Below are 18,573 nucleotides of genomic sequence, written 5' to 3' on the forward strand. Positions count from 1 at the left end.
CCAACATTAATTGAGGAATATGGGAATCAAGGGTTCATAAGTCCGGAAATTGTTCATAAGTTTGTCAGATCTCCTTTTATCCTTAGAGGTATCTTTTGAAGTTTACATACTTTGAAAGGATAAAATTGTATGGATACTCCCATCCGTACGGGTTAAATGGTCCGTTATCATTTACAAAGTGGGATCATAATTCAAAGTCCACTATGGTGAACAGCTGTGATCAGCTCAAGTGATTAGTTAACCAATCTTTTCTAAGCTATCATTTACTGACAAAGTAAGATATTTTGCATTCCTTTTTATCTAAGCAAGAAAACACAACTTCTATTGCTGAGGATGTGTAGTGAGGCTGAAGGGGGACTAATTGGAGAGACCATTTGATTGCATGAAAAGAACAAAGATGTGTCCGTCGATGATGGTTTTTGTTTGGCTTTTCTTTTCTCCCAAAGAGGAAGATGATGAAGATGGAAGGAATGCCTGTGGCTGCAACAACACTTTCATAAAGGGACGAAGAAGAAAAGGAGGATAGATTCTTCAGGATGTCAGAATTGATGGCATCGGTTCATCAAAGCCATGGAATAAAGCTTCCACTCGCGAAGTTTCAGAAACAGTGGAGTTGTCCTTTCCTCGCCTTGGAAAAGGAAGGCGTGGAAGGAGAGGAGAGGGTTCGAGTTGTTTAATGGTGGGGAGCAGTGGGAGAGGAGAGGGTTCGGTGTTTTGGGCAGGAAGCCTCACCGAGTAGAGCAATCCTCGGTGACCGCCGTCACATGATAGGTTACTTATATATTATTCTTAATAATTAATTATTTATAGTATTTTAATTTTTATATTTTAAAAAATAATATTAAGATATTTATATTTATAAAAATAAAAAAAATTATTTTATTTTTCTTCGTTCCATCGATTCAGTTGATGAAAATATATCACACGTGCTATTATTTTTACTGATATTAATTTCTATTTCAACAATCAAGAAACTAATAATTCTAAAATAGTCGATAGTCGGATGAGAAGGAGGTATGATCATAAGAGATCCTTTATCCTTTCTACCAAGTGATTTATTTTGTAATAAAATTTTAAAAATATAGAGAAAAAAAAAGAAATAATTGAATAGTATTTAAATACTGTTTCTAACAAAAAATAATTTAATTTTTTTCAACAAAAAATTGCAGTGGATACGTTAGTGAAGGAGGCTCGCAGGGCTATTTTATCGCTCGTCTGCACGAAACCTGGACAAAGGAGGTTGAAGCAGCCTGTCGTCGTCCTCCCAGAGTCGGCCTGCTAGGTCAAACAGGTTTCAGGCATGCGAGGATCGACTGCAGCGCGGAAAACAAGGTGGAGGAAGACGATTTACCGCCCAGTACGCAAAGATCCTTGACGTCCTATTATTAGAAACACTAGGGTTTACCTATGAGCAGACAAACCGAAAAGAGAAAGATCAGAATAGGGTAAGACTTGGGGAATTCCATAAGCAGATCGACAAAAAGGATCACCATCCATCCAGCTTCGATGTTATTGGAACGGTCGGTCGGCCGGTTCCTGAGCCAGATTTTTGCACTGGAGAACTCGGAATCTTGCTGCACCGACAGATTCCAGAGGTTGATGACAGCTTTGGCTCCGAGAATGTCGTCGCCAGTAGCAAGAAGACCACCATACTGAGCTCAGCAAACACTTCTTCCATAGTTTTGGATGGAAGGAGTGTTCAACAAGTGATGCCTTTGGACACGGACGACAGCATGTGAGTTTTCAGCTCCATAACCTAATGGTCCACTGTTGTTCAAACGAACCACCTGTCTCTTAACTCCAATCCATGGCTTCCTACCGTAGTTTTGGATCGAAGGAGCATTCAACAAGTGATGGCTTTGGACACGTACGATGGGTATGGTTCCACAGGGGAAGTTGACTCTTCTACCACACTAGAGTGAGTAAGCCATTTGTTGGGTTGGAAGAAGCCCCATCTCTTTCTTCTGAATGCTCATCATCGGGTCTCATCTTCAACACAGCTTTTCCTTGGATCATAATCAGATGTTTATGATCCAAGGAAAAGTTATGTTCTGTGAAAAAAAAGGGAATTATAAGATGTTTATGTATTTTCATTATAAGTCGCATGCTTTGTGAAACAAATCTATTATCTTCCTAACAAAAGTTTCAATACATTTCTGAAAATTATAATTAAAAAAGCCAAGAACTCAAACCTTAATGATATGACCTTTGGGTAGTGGATGATCCAAAGGTGGCTTCATGTAAATATCAACACAATCTATTATGTCACCATCTTCACTCTGCAGATTTGGACCAACAGACAAATTAGTAATGTTAATTAATAGGTATATTTCTTATACAGTCTAAGCCTACATTTACAAAATATATTTTAGATCTTTGGAGCAAAGATTTTTCCTTCATTTATTCTCACAAAAACCCAAACATATACAAAGATCAACAAAAAACAAAGATGAAAACATAAACACCAGTAAAAATCTACAAAGAAGACCCATAAATTAGTACAAATGGAAGTCAAAGCCAACCTTAATGCTCTTCACTGCAGGCTTATTGAGAAGTTTTAACTTCTCAATTAACAATTCATCTTCTGCAAAACAAACAAGAAGGAAATAATAAGAGGTGGAGAATATTAAATCTCAGTGGACTCTACGCCTGGAAGTCCATAAGACAGATCTATAACATGACAGGTGAGATTTTGGATTGTGAAATAGATTCTTCCCTAATAAGAATGCCAATTAAACTATGGGAGAGCTGATTCTCATTTTTATAAATGATCAATTATTAAAAATAAAAAATAAATTATGAAGATGAGTTTGGAACCAAGAATATTATAATAAATTGTCAAAATCCTTACCCGCTAAGCTAGCATGCAACTTCAACTGTTTTCAATGGTGAATAAAAAAAAATGATAAAACTTTTTTTTGGTAGATAATAGGAAATAGAGAAGCTTTTGTGATTTGAAAATAAGGCATGTATATAAAGTGTATAAGTGAGAATAAATGAAGAATTGATTAGATTTGGCATTCATATATTATGCATTGAAGATTTAGTGTTCTTGGTCACATTAGATTCTAAGTGTGATTCTTTCCATAGTCATGTCTATCATCAGATAGATGATAGATTTCAATAAATGGACCATAATAAAGAATCCATAGTCCATCAAATGACAAAGCCTTCGGTTTGAGCCAGTTCGATTCCCATGTATCGCATCAGTGAAAGTATAGTATAGGGTTATTAGGGGTAATAAATATATTAGAAAACAAACAGTGGTCAAATAGAAAGTTGATTAGTGATAAGAGATCTGTAGGAATTGCAAGATGGAAACTATGTGATTCAATCAATATGTTTTTAGGTTTTTATAGCTGATTGAGCTGCCTCAGATTTCAGATGTCAGAGTTTGGGTTCATATGGATTAGAGAATAATGAAGTAAACAACAACTATGTTGTTTTCAAGTTGTAAATGCATGACAATCTGAGTGAATATATATATGTGAATGTATCAGGATTTATGAGAGAGGACCAGGAAGTATACATAAATTGGAAATGCAAAAGAACACTTTCACTCAGAGAAGGAAGCAGATGACTGTCTGTAATTGGAAAATGAAAAGAAGATAAAAGATACAGTAGACAAGTTTCTTAGATGAAACTGATCAAAGGCCTTCTCATACTATTATTCTACTTTCCACTAAGAACTGGGAATTGTCCAGGATCCTCGATAAAAGGAACTGAAATAGATCTTACCACAAGGTACTGGGAATTTTCCAGGATCCTCGATAGAAGGAACTGAAACAGATCTAAGCACCCTGCGACCCAAATCACCACAGAATGATCCATGGTCACCTAGGCCTCCATAATGCTTATAGCATATAGTGTGGGAATAGAATATCATCATAATAGATCAGGATACTGTTTGATTCATATATTGTCAGGAAAACAAAATACCTTCTTGACCAGTCCCTGAGCATCACCAGTATCTTTCTTGTCTTCCCATAACCTCTTCAGAACCCTGTTAAGACCATCATCAAATATAAAACAAATAACTAAGAATCTACATACACGGAGTCTAAAGTGGCAATGTAACCAAGCTAAACAATTTAATTAAAACATCATTATTTACTTTCCTGATAGACAGCAGTTGCATTGACTCGAAATCCTAGTCAAATTTGACTTTCCTCACTTCAGAATTCATGGCAAGTAGCACTTTTAGTTTTCCCTCCTTTAATTTCTTGTGCTCTTCCGGAGTCATTTCTTACACCAACCAGTGTAACAAGTCAATCAGATGCATCCATGTCATCAAACAACAAAAAGGCAGGCCTTTTTTCCAAACAGAAAAAGAAACCCAACATGTAAAAGAATCTGAAGAGGAATTTCAACAGGCAAAAAAGATACATTATGTTTTTTGTGATTCCTTTTTGTTTAATCATACTTCCTCTCAGTGGTGGATTTTCACTTATATTCCTTTTTACATATAGATATCTAAATTGATAAAGGAATAATCTCACTCTAGTGAAGCAGCATATATAAGTAGATTCCACTCTATATCCGAACTGAAAGCTTGGATTAAAACTGAGTCATTTATGATATGGAAATACCAGTAAGGTCCTTCTATAGTAGAGCAAATGATCAACTGAAAGCCACTCACCTCAATGTCTGGCAAACCTTCAATTGCAACTATAGACCACATGCGGAAAAAAATAACCATAATCTTGAGCATGAAAGTGATCAATTAGAATCTTAAATGGCTCCATGAGTCTGGTTTCTGTTTAGACTCAGTGGTTCTTTCATTCAGATTAACCTTCTCCATAGAGAATGGTTAGAGGTTGAGGTTCCATGAAGTTTAATTTGCTAACAGATCAGTAGCATACATAGTCAACTAAGAGACAAATTTGGGAAATTCTTCTGATGTGTTTATTCAATTGCCCAGTTATAGGAATATTAATTTTAGTGCTATTCTTTGTTTACAAGAGTCTAATTAACTGAAATGTGAACTTATTTTTCATGAAAACAACAAATTTCTATGGTACCTACTTATCTCTCTTTCTCTCTGTGTCAAACAATTAAGCAATATTTCAACATATTTTGATTAAATTCTCTTGTTTGAGAATATCTGAGCCCACCTTACTAGCAAAATATCTGAGTAGAAGTGTTTCATCATAAATAAAAAGGACAAATAGATAATTCATAATCAAATGCATGTCAGAAGCATGGCCAACAGTTCCAATGTATCTCATCACAAATCATATAACAATACTTGGATATCTGAAGCAGATATGTACAAGAGTCCATGCAAGTAAGAACCCACAGAAACAGCACCCTCCAGAAAAAATTGCCAGAACACCTATTGCGCAACTGTCTCTTGAGCAGGTTTAAAGAGTATAAGAATACCATGGCTAGAAACTTCTAGCTACTATATAAAAAGCACATATCTATTACCTCATAACCAAATGTTTATTACATGTATGGCAGCTTTCTGAATCACACATGACCAGGAAGACATGCCGAAACCTTGATGCTGCAACAAGCATACATTTTGACCGGGTGAAATGGAGCACTTGCATATGCTATCGGTTTTACACCATGCAAGACCCTTTGGATCGGCCATGGGCATAAAAAAGAGCAAATTTAGATATCTTAATCCCCAAAAGACATCACATATGAAGGCTTACTGTGCTTTTGGTTTGACTAACTACGTGGACTTAATTAACAGTAAGTCACTGAATCCTGTTCTCCGACAAAGAAATAGGCAAGAAGTCTGAGTATGATATATTTCCAAGGCCCTTCATGCAAACAACATTTTGTTGCTTAAAGAAATTTTCAAAGAAAGGGCTGTAAGTAAACTTTAGTATATGCCTGCTACGGAACTGAAATGGCACATTACGAGCTTTAAAGCAAGCCACCTAGTTCTCTCAAAGGCATAAATGAATATAGAGATATTTATCCATTTTTATGAAATGTGATGCACTTGAAAGAGTTAAAAGAGGCAATAGGTAATGCCCATCCACCCTCAGGAGCAAGAAGTTAAGTGCTGGAGTATGGTGCTTTCAACTTGTTCCTCGTAGTTCTACTTCTACACCATGCAAGGCCCTTTGGATCAGCCACAGGCATAAAAGGAGCAAAGCTGGATATCTTAATGTGCCAAAAGGCATCACATATGAAAACTAATTGCATTTTTGGTTTTACTAACTAAGTGGAATTCGTTAGCCGCAAGTCACTGAATCCTATTCTCCGACAAAGAAATAGACAAGAAAGCCGAACGCAATAGATTTCCAAGGCCCTTATTGCAAGCAACATGTTGCTCAAAGAAATTTTCAAAGAAAGGGCTGTAAGAATACTTTAGTATATGCCTGCAACGGAACCAAAGTGGCACATTAAGAGCTTAAAAGCAAGCCACCAAGTTCTCTCAAAGGCAAAATTGAATATAGAGAAGATTTACCCATTTCGATGTAATGTAAAAAAAGGCAATAGATTACGACCATCACCTCAGGAGTAAGAAGTTTGGTGCTGGAATAAGGTGCTTTGAACTTGTTCAAGAATTGTCATTCTTAAAAACTTCTAGCTACCACACAACAATCATATAACATTGTCATTCTTAAAAGCTTCCAACTACCACACAACAACCATATATTACCTCATGACCAAATGTTTATTACATGTATGGCAGCTTTCTGAATCATACATGACCTGGAAGACATGCCAAAACCTTGATGCTGCCACAAGCATACATTTTGGCCGGGTGAAATGGAGCACTTGCATATGCTCTTGGTTTTACACCATGCAAGACCCTTTGGATCGGCCATAAGCATAAATAAGAGCACATTAGATATATTAATGCATAAAAAGGCCTCATATTTGCAGACAAATTGTACTTTTGGTTTGTCCACCCAAATTCTATTTCCCAACAAAGAAATATGAAAAAAATCTGAAAGCATAAGATTTCCAAGGCCCTTCTTGCAAGCAACGTTTGTTGCTTAAAGAAATTTTCAAAGAAAGGGCCGTAAGTATACTTTAATATATGCCTGCAACGGAACCAAAGTGGTACATTAAGAGCTTTATCGCAAGCCACCTAGTTCTCTCAAAGGCAAAAATGATATAGAGAATGTTTGCCCAATTTAATGTAACATGATGCAATTGAAAGAGTTCAAAAAAAAAAAGGCAATAAGTCTTCAGCTTGTTCTGAAGATGGTGAAATAACGTGTATCTAATTTGTTCTGCAAGATCCTTCCCATGTCATTTAGATTGTCGAACCACCGCAATCATCATGGACAAAAAAAAAGACTTCATTGTGACTTAACTTCAAGAATCATCCAACCAAATTGCCCATTGTCTCTTTCTTCTATAAGAAAGACCAAGTAATTACACCTTAAAGTATATATGATATACCCATAGAGTCAAAGAGGACAGAATAGGGTGGTACCTTGACCTAAGGTGGTTCCTTTCCTTCGGTCTCGTTTGCTGAGGCCCCCTTGCGATTGTTGTTATTGCTCATCTTCCTTCTCGTCATTCTTTGCATCACCGCTCTCAAAATCAATATTCAAGACCGCTCCAGCACGAGAAGGTGGTGCGACAATGCTTCTGATACACACGAATAATTGTCTTGATTTAGACACAAATCTAGCTAGGAAACTTAATAAAGATCACATTTTTCAGTTGAAGACGGTTCTGATACTAAGTAATCTAACCGGAGAGAAAAGAACCTGGTCGCCGGCGGAGTGCCTGTAGGACCGGGTATCTTCTTGGCAGCGTCCCTCTGCTATTGAGCGGCTATGAAATGAGAAGGTTCGTCGTCGTTGTCTTCGTCGGCTGAGAGATCGAACGGGTCAGTAACTTGGATCATTCGATCGAGACGGAGGAATCATAGGGCAGAGATAAGAATCCTGCGGCGGCGGCGGCGACCGAACCCTACTTGGCTTTCTACTCACCGGAGTCGGTATATATAGCGAAATGACTACACGTTGTATCCCTACCAAATAGCATGTCGATTAGGGTATTGTATTTTAAGTCATCAAAATTTCCTACCTACATCCGACGGTCCTATCGAGATCATGCGAATCATGTTTGCGATGATCCTGACCGTTGATATATGAAACTAATAATGTGTAATAATAATAGTATAATTTATCAAATAAAAATAACAAAAAATAATCGAATAAATTCGATATTATTTTCTTATTTTTATTTGATGTTAATAAAATAATATCAAATAAAAATAATAAAATGATATCAAATTAATTAAATAAAACATGAATTAGATAGACATAATATAATATTTCAAATCATTTCATTTGTTGTGGTCATCCGAAAATTTGCATTCGCAAAAAGCATCTATATAGAAACAAACATTCAAATGAAGACAAATTAAATGTAAATCGAACATTTAGTGTTTATGGGCACTGAAACTCCTATTTACGATTACAAGTAATCAAACATTTTGATTGATTTGTTGGATTTACAAAAATCTTATTAATCTTATGCCATATTATCTGTCTTTCATGTTGAAATGAGAAGAGAGAGAGAGAGAGAGAGAGAGAAATGTTCTTCAGCACCAATCCGATACGACAAAAGTTGATTTAAGATCATACCAACAACCACATTTGTCTACAAATCTTATGCCATATTATCTGTCTTCCATGTTGAGATGAGAGAGAGAGAGAGAGAGAGAGAGATGTTCTTCAGCACCAATTCGATACCACAAAAGTCGACAGATTTGGATGTGTAGATCTGTGTTAGTAGAAGAATATCGATAGAATATTAGGTTTTGGAATCATGTGCTAATCGAGTCGATGCCTAAAAATACCTAATCGAATATATTTGAATGTGGGATCAACTTTTAACAAAGATAATTCATGATGATGAGAAAACAACAAAGAAAACATCGGATACTTTTTTGTGATAGTTATCACATTGAGATATATATTTTATTCATTTATTTATTTTTTTCAAGATTCTATTTTCAGTAGTCTTACTTTTGTTTAGCACGTCAAAGATTCAGGTCTTGCATCCAAGTTTGTTATTAGAACAAATAAAAGATTCCATAGGTAACCCTATGAAAGATTGTATCGAACACTTATGCGATAAAGACCCATCTGATTATGAAGTTAGTAAAGATTCAAAAGATTCGAAAATAGAAATATATAGTTTCTTAGATATGTCTAAGGATTTTTTTAAGGTGAGATTGAGATGATTACATAAAATTATCGATCATTATTTAATTATGAAAACATACATCAAATCGTTGAATATTATGATTATAAAATGATGATCGATGTTAGTGTTGATGTGAAAGATTCTCATCTAACATGTCGGGAAAGATGAGCATCCTTCTTGTTGGTACTAATTGAACGTCAAGTCCACAAGGTGATGTGTGATCGATTTTTCCATATGTCACTTTTTATTATCGAGGAGATTAAATTATTTTCAAAATTAAATTTGTCGAGAACGATTTAAGAGAATAATTGAAAATAAGAGATATATTAACTAATAACTTTTATTTATTATAATTACTTAATAATCTCTCAAAGCCTATAATTTTCCATTGATTTCATTCTCTTGAATTTTTAATATATTATATTTATTTTTATTTCTAAAAAATCAAATCAAATCAAAATTCTAACTTTAGTAAAAGGATTGGCTTCTGACTTTAGTAAAAAAATAGACTTATTATCTAAATTTAAATTTCAGTGACTCATTTATAATTTGAATGTGTCGGGAATCAAATAAGGATGTGTTAGAATCAAGCTAATCGAAGTTAACATACATCATATTTACCACTAACTCAATTCAAAAGTTTAATTTGTTAGATTATTTATTCACTTTAATTTGATTCTTAAGTTCTTACATATATCGATTAACCCGATATATATAGTCTAACTCTTTCAAATGAATATGAGCCGAATATCTTTTCTTTTTATCAATGTGTGTGAATATGAGCCGAATATCTTTTCTTTTTATCAATGTGTGTGAATATTATATTATGTTTTGATGATAATTTAAGGTATAGAACAAATGAAAGGGTCAATTAGAATTATACTTGGATTGGTCATATTTAGTGATACGAGAAGAAAAAGATTTTAATCGAGTTCGATTTTTTGTATTCTCTCTGATGCTCCACCATAAAAGAAAAAGAAATCTTTATTTTTCTATGATCTAATACGATACATCTTCTTCTTTTTATTCATGCATTAATACATAATCAATCCAAAATCAAAATGCCATTTCATGATCGATCCAACCGAAAGCTAATCTAACCCCAAACGTGCCACATTGTCACCACCATAATACATTATATATATATGTATATATATATATATGTATGTATATATATATATATGTATGTACATATATATATATATATGTATGTATATATATTTATATATATATGTATGTATATATATTTATATATGCCTAATTAAATAAAAGAACAAACAGTTTGTATTCGATGGGGTCGGGCATTATGTTAGTCTTCTAACACGATTTGCACCCTAATTAGCCCAACAGTTCAACACGTCACACAATCTTATCCCTTTCATCGATCTTGGATAGTCATTAATGGTACGTCAGTCTTTTCATTTCTCTTCTCTCTCTACGATGATGAAGATGACACTACGATGCACAGTCTAATATGGCGTTGTCATCTTGAATTGACTCCTCAGTGGAACTGAAAACACGTATGTCCACGCCCATCAACTCAAAAAAGAAAAGAGAGAAAAGCATGCAAACGACATAAAGGTGGCCACTCGCAGTTGGATGTGGCATCACACACCGAAGAACATTTGACGAGGGCTTGAATGCTCGAGACACGTTTAAAGCTTAAGTTAGCGAATCTTTTTCATTTTTAGGCTTTAAATTTCACCCATAATTTTTTTTTCTGATGTCATGTGATGGGTCACTTATCTGCAACCTTTGATTACCAAACTTATTTCATTTTAGCTTAATATTTTTGTTCTCATTTTATTCATCTAAATTATTTTTTTTTGGATATTTCATCGAAAAAAAATCTCTATTCTTGATTGTTTATCGGATTGTGACTGACGATTGTCGTACACCAACAATACTATCGTCAATGGATTATTCGTTACTTTTGTTTGCTTGTACATACGTTTGATATGTTTGATAATATATTTTGCTTTACTTTATTTTTATATGTTTTTGTTTGAAAAATATGAACTGTAACTGTTTGCATGGTTATAAAACAATCGCTCATCAAAATGAGTAAAAATATCTAAGAATGACCTAATTTTTATGTGTCATAACTTATTTTCTTTAAAATATGATACAAAACATTAGTCATCTCAGAATGGTGGCATAGGATTGGATGTGCATTGAGGTAATATTAAGTATTGATTAGATTCACAAGTTCACATATTAATTCTATAAAAACTTATCAAAGTATCGGACACCACTCACTTAAAGGAAAGGATATTAATAATTAAACATACGAGTATGCGTGACGCGCTCTATTTTTATTCATTTTTTAGTATCGTGCCCTAAGCTATTCTAAGAAAGTATATGACAATCTTTCTTTTACTTTAGATTTTTGGTCTCATCATTTTATTTAAGATTTTAATGGAAAAAGGAATATAGAATTTTGACATAATTTAAATATCGAGTAAATCATGATAATGAGAAAAAAATATGTCCCCAAATGTTACTAAATCCTCTCTATAACATGGTGATGATTAGGATTTACATATGACGAAAGAAAATAGCAGGAAGTTGTATCAATATTATTTGTGTAAATTTTAATAGAAAGACTATAGGATGATTTCCTTCAAAAAGTCTCTTTTTTTTTATTTTTTGTCAGAAAGTTTTCTTGTTTTCCATTTTTCTAGATGGTGCCTCTATTTGCTATAATTATGTAAATATCATTCCTTTCCGTTTTTTGTTCGTCGTCTCTATCACTTTCGTCTCATTGGTGTCGTCCACTCATCACCTCTATCACCTTTGCTTCCTATTTCCACTGTGAGGACTTATGCCTCTATGTGATGCCTTCCTGATCCATTACACATGTTGTCTTTATTTACTGGTTACATAATATCACTTTTGTCCCTTTCCTACCCTTCACACATTGTTCATCGCCACAAGGATTTTCTCATTCCAGTCACCTCTTCCTTTATGGGTCTTTTCTTGTCCGTTGTGCCCATCACATCCACGATTTTTTTTCTCTATGGGGTGAAAGTGATGGGCATGACATACTGGTGAGGGCCTACAAACACAGAGGTGATAGGTACGACATGGAGGCAACAAGCACAATGAGTAAAATATGGATAGAGGTGGCACAATGAGAGTAGGGGGAAGGGCATCACTGCGATAGGAGCATGATACGAAGATGACAAATGCATTACACATGCGTTATGTCTCATAACGGGAGTAGAAGGTGACGAGTGAACGATGTCCGTGAGGCAAAGGTGATGAACAAAGAAGACGAAGGGAAGGATATTTATGAAAATATAATAAATAAATATATTATTGGAGAATAAAATAAAAATAAATAATGCTTTCTAGAAAAAAAAATTATTTTTTCAAGAAACATCCAAGAATAGACTCTCAAAATGTGATAATCGTGGAACAAGTATTTTATTTTTATACAATTCATGTACCTTCTAAATATCAACTTGCATAGATTCAACATGTAGCTATGCACTTTCGCGTGGGAAGTACATCTCATCTCCGTCTCCTTTTAAGCTTTGTTTATTCATGGAGAACAAAAAAGGCAAAAAAAAGAAAGGGTGAATACAGGACAGAACACTGACTGACATGGGAAATCGTGGCGAGCACTGCGAGTTTTCTGGGAATGGGTGGACGGCCGTAAGCGTGCATGAACACAGTGTGGACTGGCAGATGCCGTTGATCCCGATCTGTTTGCAGGTGAAGTGAATGAAATGAAAGCCTCGGAACTCTCTCGCTCTTCTCTCGATCTGCCTGCTAGTGAAGTGAATGAAATGAAAGCCTCGGAACTCTCTCTCTCTCTCTTCTCTCTCCGTGTCGGCTTATGGGCACTTCCAACCTCACCACAGTTACCACAAGGAGGGTGTAAGAGTCATGTGAGAAGAAGAAGAAGAAGAAGAAGAAGAAGAAGAAGAGCCGTTCAATCATTCAGTTCTCATCTGAAGAAGAGGATGAGGAAGTGGTAGAATATGGCTTCAGGTCCAGTAATTACAAAGAATGAAAGAGAGAGGTATTCTATCATCTCCGGTTTATTCTTTTTATTCCAAAAATTATCTTTTGCCTTTGTTCTTGCCAATGCAATTAAAACTAAATACAAATCGACTTAATTACCTGAGTAAAATTTTTAGTTGGTTCTGAAGCTTTGTGTGTGTGTTTCAAATAGGTTCTTAAATCACACTAGTGCTTGATGGCTTGCAAACTCGCTTGAAACCTATATGGCAGCTTATGGATTTGCATGCATGCTTTATCTAATTTAAAATAAGATAAATATTTCCACAAAACATCATCATTACTTGATAATCTATGCACGATCTTAATCTTACATAACCTATCTAAATGCAATCGCCATTTCCACATCATCTCGAGCATGTATTATTGCTCACCCTTACCATTCACTTAGTTTCCCACAAAAGCCCTGTGCGAAGCTTCACGTTCGATGTCTTTATAGGCTATTGACTATACTACTACTTGTTCACCTCTTACCTGATCAGATGCAAGTATGGCGTCAACAAAACCTAAGCCTACGTCTCTAAGATAGGAGGAAGCTTGGATAACACCGTGGTTGTGAGAGTTGGGTCCACGTAGCTGGAATCAAGTAAAATGGGCGTCAATTCGAGATGTCAACTCCCACCAGCAAATGGATATTAAGCAACCACACAAAAATCTATACGTGACATGGAGATTCTCTATGAATGCTAAGAACGACGCTCTCCATTGCCATCGTTAAGAGTATCATGTCTTGAATGAGTTTATGTTGGTCAAACACTATGTTTTCTTTTTCTGGCAATTAAAATGAGGATTATGAGAACTCTTTGCGTTGGTCGCTTAGCTAGCAAGTTTCTATCAAAGGGAAAGAATGAGTTTAGTCAAAGGTGACGGGAGCAGATTCCGATGAACGAGAGGTTGACTGACGTGATTCCGATGGTGTTGTCTGTCAAGAGTTAGTCTCGTAGCTTCTTGCGGTAAGCCTGCTTATGATACGCCGTATGTACAGGTTTCACATGCATGAATCCATGGAATTTTAGAGCTCGAGAGGGAGACACCAAGGCGAGAGGGGCGTGCTCCGTCCGCCATGGGGCTGGGGCTGGGGAATGAGAACTGCTTCGGGTTCAAGGAACGGTGATTGAGGGCCTTGTCGTAGCCTGCCAGTCGCAGTGAAGGCCGGCATTCATGGTTTGATCTGTTCTGAATGATATGTTGTTCTCTCTCTTCCCCTCTCCCTCGTCCTGTGGGCATTCGATGCTGTGTCGGGACTCGTGACGATGACGTGGTGTTCCCACTCTCTCTCTCTCTCTCTCTCTCTCTCTCTCTCTCTGTCTCTCTCTCAGATCCAGCAACGCAATAAATCGAGTGATGGGCAGGCCAACAGATACACCAGAGGGAGAAGAGGTGGAAACATAGAGCGGTTGACCAAATCCAGCACCCGACCGTTCATTTCATTAAAAGAAGACCAGAGCATCAAAGTCATAGATAACCAGGAGGAGCCATGGAACGGCTAGATAAAGAGGGAGACAACTGTCGTGGTCTTCTCTTTGTCTCTAATTATGGGGGAGGAATCAGGACAAAGAGCAAGATAGCTTTGCATAAGCGGCGGCGGCGGCAGCAGCTGCGGCAGCAGCACTGAGGTGGGTTATCCTGTACTTGCTACATGGCCCCTTCAAATGAACGAGGAGCCACCTCTGGTTGATTGTCGATGTACTGAAAACCTGTGAATCTGCACTTCTGGAGCTTTTTTGGATCGTCTCTCCTTTGGGGACCCTTCGGCAGTGCAACTGGTACTGCTTGTTTGGAGTTTCATGTTTCGCCGGCCCTTCGGTTGTTTGGTTTAGGTGCTCTCTCTCTCTAGTTTCCACCTCTGACCCTAGTAGAGATTGGATTCTGTCTCCTTCGTGTCACCAGATCTGAGAGAAGCAACCAAGAGAAAAGGGAACGCGGCACTGATTGATCTTCACCGCAAAGAATGTGAAGGGGAAAAGCTGGAAAGATGATGGTTATCAGCAGAGAGTAGGAAGTTGACATAGTGTTTCTTTCTTTCCTCTTTTATAGATAGCCTTCTCTTTTTCTTCTTCGAATATTGGGCTCATACTTGACTGAAGAGCTGGCGAACCGGTGGTGGACCGGAGCTGCGGCGATGGGAGGGGCCAATCTCGGCGTCACCTCTGCGACCTCGGCTCCTTCCCTCCATCTCCGCAACACCAACAGCGCCGACGACCACTGCAACCTCCACTTCAGCAGAAGAGAGCAAGAGCTAACCACCACCAACAGTAGTGGCAGCAACAACCACCTCAACGACGACGACGGCCATGCCGACGTCCAGTCCGCAGGCGGCCTTGAGGTGGTCGAGGCTGGCGCAGGAGGTGGAGCGAGCGGCAATATCACTGGCAGGCGCCCGCGTGGCCGGCCGCCTGGGTCCAAGAACAAGCCGAAGCCACCCATAATCATCACGACAGAAAGCCCCAGCGCGCTCCGATCGCACGTCCTCGAGATCGCGGGCGGGACGGACATCATGGACGCCGTGGCGACCTTCGCTCGCCGGAGGCAGTGCGGTGTCTGCATCTTGAGCGGCCGTGGGGTCGTCACCAATGTCACGCTTCGACAGCCAGGTGCACCGCCGGGGGTCATCGTCCTCCATGGCCGCTTCGAGATCCTCTCTCTTTCCGGGGCGTTCCTTCCGGAGCCATCCCCACCTGGGGCAACCGGGCTCACGATCTACTTAGCCGGCGGCCAGGGGCAGGTGGTGGGAGGTAATGTTATGGGCGAATTGGTTTCATTAGGCACCGTGATGGTGATCGCAGCCACATTCTCGAACGCCACGTACGAGCGTCTACCCCTCGAGGAAGAAGAACCCGCGGCAGCGGGAGCTCCGCCAGGCACAGAGGCAATTAAGTTGCAGCAGAGCCAAAGGGGCGATGGAGGTGTGTCGACGCCGCTGTACAATCTACCGCTGAATCTTTCCCCTAATGGTGAGATGTCCATTGAGGCTTTCGGCGCTTGGGCGTCTGCTGCAACTCCTCAGCCGCCACCATCCTACTAAGTCTCTTCTCTTCATCTATGTTTGGCTACTGTTTCTGATAACTACTTATGCTTCTACTGTTCGTCGTCATTGCGCATGCGCGTTCTCTTTCTTCTGTGAACATATTTGTTAGCTGCAGTTTGATCATTCTCAGCAGCTTGTGGTTTTAATACCTACTTTCCACCTTTGTTATCTTCATGACCTATCCGAGGTTATTTAGTAAGCTAGCATGAAACATACTACATATTTGTCTTTCTGCAGTTATACTGCACTGAAGCTGGAATTTTATTCTTCTCTCAAAAGGAAAAAAACACAAGTTCTGATCATTTGTTCATTCGTAACTTTGGACTGACTACATATTGCTTTAGCTTGCTATAGTCTTTGTCTTCTGGTCTTTAGATTGTAGTCTTGCTGCTCATTTAGCAGTTTTCTTGAAGGGAAGATGTTCTTTGCCTGAATGTTCATTGTCATCAATGTAGTTTCTTCTTTTAATTATTTGTTTAGAATTCTCTTCCAATTCCCATATGACTTGCTTCTGTCATGTTAATATATACTCTTGCCCTTTATTTGTACACTAACCAAAACCTGTGGATAGTTAAGTACTCTATTGATGCTGCTGGCTTTCTGATATTAGATACTCAGAGCTTCATTCTAAAAAGACAAGCAAATTGCAAGGTAATCTCTGTCCTGCTTGATAGACACAGCTCAGTTGAAGATGATGTTGCTTTGAGGCACACAATCTCTGTACGTAAATTGTGTGCACAGTTATGGATTATTGCTCAAGGGAAACAATTTTGCTCATGGCTTATCATGACTAGGGTTTCGATTCGGTCAAAGTTCTCTTACTGCCAAGCATTAGGTTTCTGAAGTTTGAATCTTAGATTATTTCAATGTAAGAGAAACTTATGCATATATGTAGCAACCTCAATTTTGTTTGTTTTGAACTTTGGTTTGGGTTTAGAATCTGTTCAAAAACTTTGCTATTTATTATCGTCGGAATTGATTTCTAATGAAATCTGAAATAATTCACATCTTAAATTGTTAAATGCGGATTCGGTCAAATTCATTGATGTTAGTATTGTTAAATCTTTACCTAAAAATGTAGTCTTATTTGACTGAATTGTGTCATATTGCTAAGTCATTCTTTTGCAGATAAAGAATTTCCGGAAAATTTGTTCTTCCAAAGATAGTGATAATGGCCATTCAAATAACTTCAAAATAAGCATTGTGCAGTTGTAAGACCAAATCTTACACCAATAATGGATATTTTTCATTCTACTTTGAGATCCACTGCTTCCATTTTAGTCAAAAGCTCTGACTTTTTGAGGTAACTTCATTCTCTTGCAAGGGTTGGCACAAAATTGTTCTTTCAACTTGAAGCCAACTCTTTTAAGTTTTTTGGGTGTGTTAGAAGATTGCTGCACTTTCAGCATTATTGCTACCCTGAATTCATCTGCTTAAATATCACTGCAACTACATACATTGAGCTAATAAAGCACTAATGATGTGAAATCTATGTATTGTGCAGTATACAGGCCTCAATTTTCTTAGATCTCTCTTCCTTTCAACATTTTGTTGTTTCTTTTTCTTATATGTTTCTCATGAGATAGATTCCATCTGTTTGTACTTCGATATGCATCTTCTTAGATTTAATTTGCTGGTGACACACATTTCCAGTTTCATATATACCAATGCACTGCCAACCCTAGACACTCATTTCAGATGCATCACTGAAAATAATAGTATTACATCAATATGGATTCCCAAAGTTGAGTACAATGCAAGATTTTGTTTTGTTTATTCTTTAGAAAATGTTATTGTCATCGCCCGGTCGCAATATCAAGTGCTAATTTTCGTATTCTTTCTGAGATTAGTTCATGCATAGTTTCGATATCGATATGGGTGTCTATCATCTCCAGTGCTTTACTCTTATTTTGATGATCATCAAATTCAGAATTCAGGATTGATGCTTGATTATTCTGTGCCTGAATCTTTTTTCCTCTATCGGTAATCAAAGATCAACACAATAATCATTCAAAATTATCAGTTTAATGCATGGATGATGTTAGCATGCCTGTGTTGGACTTCCAGTTCCATCTTTCAATGATTTGCTTTTACTGGCAATGCCTCAAGAACAATTCTTCTGTTCTTTCATGAGCTTGAGATCATGATCGATCTTGTAAAAGCTTGTGAGCATCCAGTTTCGGGTCATACATCAGGCATTACTGTAGTCTTCATTTGGGAAGACAAAGTCTCAGTCAGCTGCCATTGTTTCCTTTGGAGATTCCTTTAGCTCCTTCCTCCTTCTCATATTTCAGTCAAACATATGCAAAAGGTTTGGTTCAATTAACATCATTTGTTGATTTGGTTAGAATAATTGAGTACCAACTTGTCACCTT

At 37.4% G+C, this 18,573-nt stretch overlaps 1 protein-coding gene and 1 long non-coding RNA gene across 6 annotated transcripts; one reads left to right on the top strand and one right to left on the bottom strand.

Annotated features, from left to right (window-relative positions):
- Positions 1 to 1,088: 1,088 nt before the first annotated feature.
- Positions 1,089 to 7,952, bottom strand: LOC108953754 (uncharacterized). Of its 5 annotated transcripts, none has more exons than XR_010479896.1 (7): positions 7,692 to 7,952; positions 7,412 to 7,569; positions 3,940 to 4,245; positions 2,523 to 2,584; positions 2,193 to 2,279; positions 1,491 to 2,051; positions 1,089 to 1,405 (listed from the first exon to the last, which is right to left on the bottom strand). It is a non-coding gene; the product is annotated as an uncharacterized LOC108953754 (long non-coding RNA). The 5 variants fall into 5 exon arrangements; XR_010479897.1 differs by having other exon boundaries at positions 3,940 to 7,330; XR_010479898.1 differs by having other exon boundaries at positions 1,089 to 1,275; positions 1,352 to 1,405; positions 3,940 to 7,569.
- A 6,575-nt stretch (positions 7,953 to 14,527) lies between these two features.
- LOC135593931 (AT-hook motif nuclear-localized protein 23-like) lies at positions 14,528 to 16,559 on the top strand. The gene is made up of 2 exons (XM_065084281.1): positions 14,528 to 14,936; positions 15,061 to 16,559. Exon 2 carries the CDS (start codon positions 15,293 to 15,295, stop codon positions 16,193 to 16,195), a length of 903 nt encoding a protein of 300 aa, XP_064940353.1. The 5' UTR covers positions 14,528 to 14,936; positions 15,061 to 15,292; the 3' UTR covers positions 16,196 to 16,559.
- The last annotated feature ends 2,014 nt before the right edge of the window (positions 16,560 to 18,573 follow it).

Source organism: Musa acuminata, chromosome BXJ1-9 (assembly GCF_036884655.1).
Source record: "Musa acuminata AAA Group cultivar baxijiao chromosome BXJ1-9, Cavendish_Baxijiao_AAA, whole genome shotgun sequence".
Classification (NCBI taxonomy): domain Eukaryota; kingdom Viridiplantae; phylum Streptophyta; class Magnoliopsida; order Zingiberales; family Musaceae; genus Musa; species Musa acuminata.

Coding starts and splice junctions, on each gene's coding strand:
- LOC135593931 (XM_065084281.1), top strand. CDS start 15,293: ATGGGAGGGGCCAATCTCGGCGTCACCTCTGCGACCTCGGCTCCTTCC.